The sequence below is a fragment of the Pteropus vampyrus genome, unplaced genomic scaffold (assembly GCF_000151845.1).
Source record: "Pteropus vampyrus isolate Shadow unplaced genomic scaffold, Pvam_2.0 Scaffold187, whole genome shotgun sequence".
NCBI classification, from domain to species: Eukaryota; Metazoa; Chordata; class Mammalia; order Chiroptera; family Pteropodidae; genus Pteropus; species Pteropus vampyrus.
In genome coordinates this window covers 303,204-311,273 of record NW_011888968.1, presented here as the reverse complement: position 1 = coordinate 311,273, position 8,070 = coordinate 303,204, and the positions used below count along the sequence as shown (strand labels likewise).

General features: G+C 63.7%; 1 protein-coding gene across 1 annotated transcript in view; it reads right to left on the bottom strand.

The window, feature by feature from the left end:
- Positions 1-1,715: 1,715 nt before the first annotated feature.
- Positions 1,716-8,070, bottom strand: part of CARS (cysteinyl-tRNA synthetase) — a 45,642-nt gene continuing 39,287 nt past the window's right edge. Inside the window, exons 17-21 of the mRNA XM_023537359.1 lie at positions 7,923-8,018; positions 7,256-7,323; positions 4,900-4,959; positions 4,464-4,547; positions 1,716-3,880 (exon numbers count right to left, since the gene is read on the bottom strand). Of these exons, the coding sequence (XP_023393127.1) occupies positions 3,746-3,880; positions 4,464-4,547; positions 4,900-4,959; positions 7,256-7,323; positions 7,923-8,018 (443 nt within the window). The 3' untranslated portion in view covers positions 1,716-3,745. The remainder of the gene's footprint in view (positions 3,881-4,463; positions 4,548-4,899; positions 4,960-7,255; positions 7,324-7,922; positions 8,019-8,070) is intronic.

Below are 8,070 nucleotides of genomic sequence, written 5' to 3'. Positions count from 1 at the left end.
TCAGAGACACAGTCGTGTTGTATTTAGGGCCCACCCCGCTCCAGTGTGACCTCCTCGTAACCTAACCATCACGTTTGCAGAGACCCTAGTTCCAAACCAGGTCACGCCGTGGAGTTCCAGGTTGAAGTGAATTTAGGGGGACACTACTGAACCCAGTGCAATGTCTGTCCTGGAAACCCCAGCGCGTCCAGTGCCAGCTGCCTGCCCCCTGGGGAACGGGCCTGTCCTCTGCTTCCAGTGGCACCTGATTTTCGGAGCCTCCACACTGTGTTAGGCCAAGCTCAGCGCTGTCGGGGGAGATCCCACGGCCCGCCTGTCACCCAGGGACCTGCCCTCACCGTCCTGGATCCTGGCAAAGTCCCCAGCGACCTGGGGTGAGACACTCGCCCCCAGCAGCAGCCCCACGGGCCGCTGGGGGCCGTGGGCTCCCGGCACCTAGGGCCTCGTGTCTGAAGGTGCCACACCCCCCCGGACCACAGGCTTCGGGGACCCGAGAAGAGGCTCCCGCTTCACACGGCTGCTGGACGGCGGGAACGGGCGCCCGTCTCCTCTGTTGAGACCCGTGCGTTCTGAAGGGCCTCATCACCTCTGACCCGGGCCTTAGACAAACACCCAGACGCTGCCCACCCCAGAGCCTTGCCGCTTGGCAGCTTTCAGGCGCCCACGGACACAGATGGTGCGGATTACCCCGACAGAAGCACCCGCAAACAACCTCCGCTGAGCCGGGTTCCTCCTTAGCCAGGAGGCGCCTGCTTTTCATGAGCTGAGGCGCCCATTGTGCCCTCACAGGCAGCCCTCCCGCCTGGGGGGACCCTGCCACCCCCACCCTGCAGTATACGTTGTCACCGGCATGCGCCGCTCTGCGGGTCGACACCCTCCACAGCTCCCCGCTGCTCACCGCGAAGGGGGAGGGGCGGGGCAGGCGTCAGCTTGTCTTCGAGTCCTGCGATGATGCTGACTGCACCCAGGGCTGACAGGCACTGTGTGGTTCCCCAAGGCCCCTGGCCACTTCATGGGCTTCGTCTTCCCAGCACGCTGCCTCCACCAGGCTCTGAGCTTGTGCACACCTGTCGCGGCCCCTCTGCCTGGTTGGCAGCCTCCCTCCAGGGGCTGTCCTGCCCTTGTCCTCTGCTCCTCGGCCACCCTTGGCCTTGTCAGCTGCTCCTCGCAGACCGAGCTCAGGATGGGCGCTCTGTCCTTCCCACCTAGGCAGCTGTGCCCCGCCTCAGCGACACTGAATGATGGCACCGCCTTGGCCCAGCGGGGTTCTGGGCAGACCCTCTGACCCCATCCTGAGGAGGAACCGGAGATGTGGGGACAGCTCCCCGCATCGCAGCCCCGCGGCTCAGAACAGCTAGACCCCGACCAACCTAGCCCCGGAGGGGACCCTGCCCCTCACCTCTCGGGGGCGCGGCTTACGGAATGACCCCGGTGCTGGCAGGAGAGGGGGCACCGGACCTCAGCACCCCAACGTCCCTCCACAGGGCGTGGCACCAGACTGTGACGCACGAACAGAACGGGCACAGGGACGCACGCAGCGCGACTCAGATCTGTGGTGTGCTGGCAGAGCGGAGCGGATCCGCAGACCTCACAGCCTCGGGAGGAGTCCGGAGACAGTCCCCAAACTGAGGCGTCCCCACCTCTGAGGTGGCCTTCCACGGGCTCTCAGCCTCGACCTTACCCAAGCGGTTTTCTGCACGATTTCATCTTTAAAGAATGAGCCTGTGATGTTTTTATAATGAGGACATCAAAAGATTTCTCTTGGGGGAGAAGCGGGAAGACAGAGGCAGGCGGACCTGGCTCTTACAGCCGGAAAGTGGCCTCACGCACACGACAGACCCCCTCACGGGGGCCGACACGACACGAGGACACGCCCACCGCACCCTGGTCCGGAAGGCTCTGCCGCAGCTCATGAGGGTGCAGGCGGCGGGGTGGCGCTCCTCACCAGGCTGCCCGAGGTGGGCGGGGGAGCTCCTGGCGCGGGACTCTCCAGCCCCCCAGGCACCCTACTTCCCCAGGGTCCAGGGCGGAGGCTGCCCTCGGGCTCACCCTGTCCTCGGCAGCGTCGGGCAGGGCCTCGTTTTAAGGAATTTGATCACGAAGTTTCAAACGGAAAAGCAGAGCGGATAACCTGCGGAACAGCTGCCTGCCAGGGGCGCCGCGAGCGTTCTGCGTGGCTGGCTTCACGCACGGCGCGCAGTACGGGACTGCAGGCCTCGCGCCACCTGGTCCCCGATGTGGGACATCTATGCACACGGCGGCCACGATCACACTAACAAAATTAACAGAAATTCCTTAGTATCGTCCCATACTCAGTCCCTACGCAAATTTCCCCAGGCGTCTCCGCGGCCAGTTCGTACAAACCAAGGTTCATACTCGAGATGCGGTGGTTTCGAGCAAGTCAGGTCTGTCCCCTCCCCAGCCCCTAACAGGACTCCTGCAAGATGCCAGCTCAGGCGACGACTGCTCTTTTCAGCCACCACATCTGGGGTGACTTATTACGTAGCACCAGATAACTGACAGGAAGAAGTTTGTTTTGCTTCGTTTTAGGGTTTTCTTTTTTTACCGGTTTAAATCTCTCTGTATGTGAAACATTTATGAGGCTCGGAAGTCAGGCAGGTCACTGCCCAGAGCCCGTCCTCACTGCCTCAAAGCCATCGTGCTCCGCGTGTGACTGGGGGTGCCCCCAGGCGGCGCCAGGGACCCCGCTGACAGGCTGGTCCTGATCTGCGCCGTGCACAATGCCATGGTGAGCAGCACGTGCACGTGTCCCGTCATACTGTGCAGCTGTCTTTCGGACGATGGCCTACGAGTGCGGCAAAGGGACAGAGCACGGGCGCCTCTACAACAGGGCCCCGCCAGCCTCGCCCACGGGGGCGAGCTGCTTTGCACCGCCGTCACCGAAGCCCGAGGACTGCCTGGCATGGATGACTTCGTCGCCTGTCCTGCCGGAGCAGAGCCGATGCCAGGCGTGGTGGGCGTGAAGCAGGTGTGGGCTGGGCTGGCGCGGTCTCGGTCACGGTGGGTAAGCTTGCCACAGTTCAGGAGCCGATTCCGTCTTAGCGCCGGTGAGAAGGAATGCGAGCGGCGGGGCGAGGACCGCTCCCCACGCGGGGCCTGGTGGCACCCGGCTGTCCTGCCGTGTTGAGACCTCCCCGTCTCGACTGTCGGCTGCGTGGTTCCTGGGCTCGCTGGCGTGGTCCGCGGTGCTGGGTGGCGGCCAGGCCCGTCTGCTGAGCCAGCCTCTGCCTCTGCCCTGCCGAGGGGGGGCTGCTGCGGGGCTGCAAGTGTGTTTACTCATCAGAACCGGAGGGGACGACTGTGCGGCCTTTGTGTGGGGCGTCAGCGCATTCGGCCAGTTTGAGCCTGTCTTTTTCTTACTCAAATAGCTCCCAATGTGCCCACACACCAGAGATTAGCCGATAGCAATCTGCATGCGGGAGAGATTCCTGGGCTGGCTGAGGCAGCTCAACTGACCGAGCACCTAAGTGGTGACCTGCTGAGCAAGCAGCCGGCTGGCCGCTGCCATGCCGAGTGCGCGGTGACGGCAGAGAGGGTGCTGGCCTCACGGTGGGGAAGGCTTTATTACTGGCATCTCAGAGTGGGGATGGCGTGGGCCCCACGAACAAATTCTTAATTGAGGACCGAGGGCCACTGTAAACATGATCAGAGCAGGGACACTGTCACGGCCAACGCGGCGAGGGGGCTGGTGGCCCTAGAGACGGGGGCTGGCCGCCCGGCCCGCTCACTTGGAGCCTGCGTTCTGTGCCACCTGGAGGTACTCCTTGTGCAGCTTTTCCTGAGCATCGAACAGCTTCTTCAGCTTCTTGGCTTGCCCTTTGCTCAGCTCCTTGCCTTCCGTATCGTGTGTGGGCAGGCCCTGAAATGCCAAGAGCACAGACGGTCACCGAGGGGCCTGCCTTCCCCGTCCTGGGGCTGGCAGAGCTGGGTTTCCTGGCCAGACACGTCTGCCTGCCCGGGCGCCTTCTCTCTGTGGAGCTCTGGGCCCAGCGCACCCATGTGAGCCACTGAGACGTGGCCAGTGTGGGCTGTGAGGGACACTGCTCCCCTCAGGGCCGGCGGGGCTCGGTTCTGACGTGACTGGCTCAGGAACATGTAGCGAATACAGACGAGAGCCAGGACGGAAAGCCCACAGACCCGGAGGGGAACGAACGGCCAGGATGAAGGGCCCGGGGGAGTGGACACACCTGGGCCATGGCACTTCCGGCCAGCTTGTGTGGGAGACACGGCCGATTCATAGTTGTGCCCAGCTCAGCCCAGGCCACGACTCCCGGTGCCAGAGACCACTCGGCCACGGCGGGGAGGGAGGCGGCCCCAGACCTAAAACAGGAGCCAGGTGACCCCCCTCCCTTTGAGCAGAAACCGCTCACCCAAGGCTGAAAACTCCCGCCATCCCAGTTCAATGAGCCTCACAGAGTTCTGAAAGAAAAAGGGGTGCTTACGTTTTCATCAAACTTGGAATATTTGTCGGTTTCGGACAAGAACATCTCGCTGGGTGGGATCCTCATCTTGGCCAGCTTGGCTGCCTGGAACAGACACACGGTCACCGCCCCGAGCACACGCGGTGCTCACCCGGTGCGCGTCCGCTCCCACCCCAGCCCCGGGACGCAGCCGCTGCGGCAGACAGCAGGGTGGGTGGAGGCCCGGGGCAGAGAAGGCGGCGCCTCAGAACCAGGCTGGTGTCTGCCGTGGGCACAGTCACAGCGCCACCAAGTCTAGGAGAGCTGCCCGTCACAGCTTAGTGCCCTCGGCGCTTCTCTTGCCGAGGGACTGTCGGCCTCCCGGCGGGCACCGCTGGTGGACGGAGGCAGACGGGGTGCCAGCCGGGCCGCAGGGGTAGTGTCTGCCCGGGAAAGCCCCGGCCCCAACGGGCATCACCTCCTGCTCTTGCTTCTTCCTGGCGGCCTCCGCCTTCTTCCTCCTCTTCTCTTCTTCCACCTGGGGGGAGAGGACACGGCCCATGAGCAGGCCCCTCTCGGGTGGGCGGTGGCACAAGGCCCCTGCTGCCCCGCTGAGCTGCGGCCCGGCCCTGTGCTGGACTGTGACCCGGCCCGCCCCTCGGAGGGAGGCGAGCTGGTGTGAGGAGGCTTGGACGGCGCCCCGGGCCGGAGCGCATCCGTTAGGGCGCAGCCTGCTCGGGACAGAGGGGCGGCAGAGAACAGACGCCCCACAGTATGCGAGGAAACAGTGCGTGTGACCAGCCAGCCTGGGCGGGGCTCTGCCAGGCGGGCGCCAGGGACAGCATCTGAGGGCCAGGGGCGGATGGGAGAGGAAGGCAGAGGTCAGCAGGTGCCCAGGCACTGGGGTCAACTGCATAGGTAAAGGGCAGTGGAGGGGGCTGCAGGGAACAAGTGGACGCCCGCCTCCCTCCTGGCGGCAGCATCTGGGCAGGGCCGTGGCGGGGAGCCTTGGGCTTGGGTGTTGGGGTGGAGGCGGCAGGGCCAGGTGCCTGTAAGAGGGGGGCCCACGGCTGCCTCGGGAGGTCTGCCCTCAGTCACTGTGTGAGTAGACGTGCAGCCCCTGACAGAAAGGACAAACACGCTGGGGGAGTTGACATCACAAGTCTCTTCCTTGGACATCTTGGGTTTCAGGTGCTTCCTGGCCAAGCGGGAGGCTGGACCCGGAGGTCTGGGCACAGGCACGTCTGAGGCCGGGGAAAACTTGGGGGTCGCAGGCAGGTAGATGGCAGAGAGGCCCTGGGATGGTGAGGTCAGCCCGGGGGTAGGGGCTGGGGAAGGGGAGGCCAGCACGGAAGAGGAAGGGGAGCAAGGGTCCCAGAGAGCAGGGGGAAGAGAGGGAGATGAGGCTGGGCCACCGGGATGTACCCAGATGGCGACACTCACAAGGAGTGTGACTGGAGCAGTGGTCACGGGTGGGGACCGGGCCGTGCTGCCCGGGAGAGGCTGGGGGAGGGCAGGGAGGAGGGACGCGGGATGCTCAGGAAGCGCGTGGGGAGCCGGCCTTTGAAGCCAGCACGTGTCGCCCCCTGGTGGAGACGCTGCGGGGGGGGGGCTGTCTAGGAGGGCTGGAGGGGCACGGGCGGGGAGGCCACAGTCCCAGGCCACTCCCCCAGATTCGCTAGGATGGGAGTCCCTCAGTCTGGAAACACGGCCGGCAGACAGACGCCAGCTGCCACCACGGGGTGGGTGCCTCTGGGAGCCCTGGGCCAGCACCAGGACTGGCAGGGAGAGGGGTGTGGTCGGCGGGGCTCAGCGCCCCACGAATGCGCCTGGCTGGGGAGCTGTGTGGACCGCTCCTTAGCCAGCCCGGCTGGCAGGAGGCAGTCAGCCCTGAGTCACCTCTGCGGAAGGGCCACCGTGGGCCACACGTGGCAGCACCTGAGGAGAGGTCGGAGCCCGACACAGCTGGGGTGACAGAACGTGACACTGGGAGACATAGGCAGGCAACGCCCCAGATCCCCAGACCCTCTGATCATGCCGAGCTTGCAGACCGTTCACCAGTCCAGCTCGACCCGGAACTTCCCAGGCAAGAATCTTCTGGCCCCGCCAACAGCTCCTCCTGGTGGCCGCACCGGCATCCCCCTGCCCACCCGCCCCAGCTCTTTCTCAACGCCCACGGAGGCCCTTCCTGGTCTGGGGGCAGCGGACCCCTGCGCCCCCCTCCCATGGTGCCTGCCCCCACTTCCTGCAGGGGCGGGAGTTCGGGGGTCTCTCCTTCTGCCGCCTGTGTCCCAGGGGCGCCTCATGGCTGCACCCAGCAGTTCTGACACCTACTGTGTGTGTGTTCCTGTCTCTCTGGGACACTGAGGTCCCTCGCAGCAGAGGCTGTCCTGACCCACTGTGGCCCGCAGCCCCAGCTCAGGCCCCCGCCACGGAGAGCACAGCGCACAGCAGGGCCCACGCAGGAGGGCGAGTGCCAGGCGGGGGGCTAGCGGAGCTGTGGCTGCCACACGTTCTACCCAAGCAGCCAAGGAGACGCCACTTCAGGGAAGAGCAAGGTGTGGCCACACGTGCCAGCTCCGCGGCTTATGAAAACTGACTAATTTTGCCTTAAAGTCTGGGAATTTTTAAAAGAGTTTCTTCATTAGAAGATAAATTTTTTGTCACCAAGTTGTCAGTTACCTAGCTCATTAAATTTTCCTTCTGATGCTTATAAATCCTGGAATTTTAGTAAATGTGTAAACACTGACTCTTAAATGGCAAAGTATGCAAACTCAGAGGTTTTTACATTTTTGATAAATATCAAGGTCAAGTCATTTAGTTTTTTTACTGACCTTTTTCTTTTCTTCTCTCTCTTTCAACAGAGTGTCCCTGTCCACCAGCTTGACCACGGTTGGCAGTCCTGAAAGGCAAGTGGCCGTGAGGAAAGCCGAGGCCTGGCGTCCATCCTCCCTGCCGGCCCTGTCCCCCCGACTCCCCTGGCAGCCCACCAGGCCCCCAACCTGCGGCTGCACCCAAGGGTCCCCTGGAGAAAAGCAAGGTGGGGCCCCTTTCCTTATTGCTGATGACAGGAAATGCAAAAGTTGTAAAATAAGACATGTCATTTGAGTCTTTAAAACCTAGTAGTTTTCTGTGTAGCATCCGCCACAAAGTCAAAAAACAAGCTGAGAAAGCCACAGACAATCACATGACACAGGCTGTCTCAGAAGTGACAGGTCATCAGAAAGGGTGGCCAGAGGCCCAACAGAAACACGAGCAACGGGCAGCCAGGCCGCGGGGGTGGACACCCCAGTGCCTTTCAAACAGGAAGGGCTGGTGAGGACACCTAAAGTGACACCGCAAGGCCCCGCCACCCCCCAGCTCTGGGGCTCCTCAACACAGAACGGACTCGGTGCCTCAGACCGCTCCCGCTGTCCTGCGGCCCTTCAGGCCCAGCCCCTGCCCCAGTGGCCTCCCGCCTCCCTGCCCGTCACGCTGAGGAAGTGGCCGAGCGGAACCCACCTTCGTGATCCTCCAGCCGCACCCCGAGCTCGGGCAGGACGTCGTCCCGCAGGGCGTCACTGAGCTGCAGGACCTCAGGGACTGGGGCAAAGGGACAGGGTCAGTCCGATCCTCTGTGGGAAGCAGGGAAGCCTGGGACCACCACCCA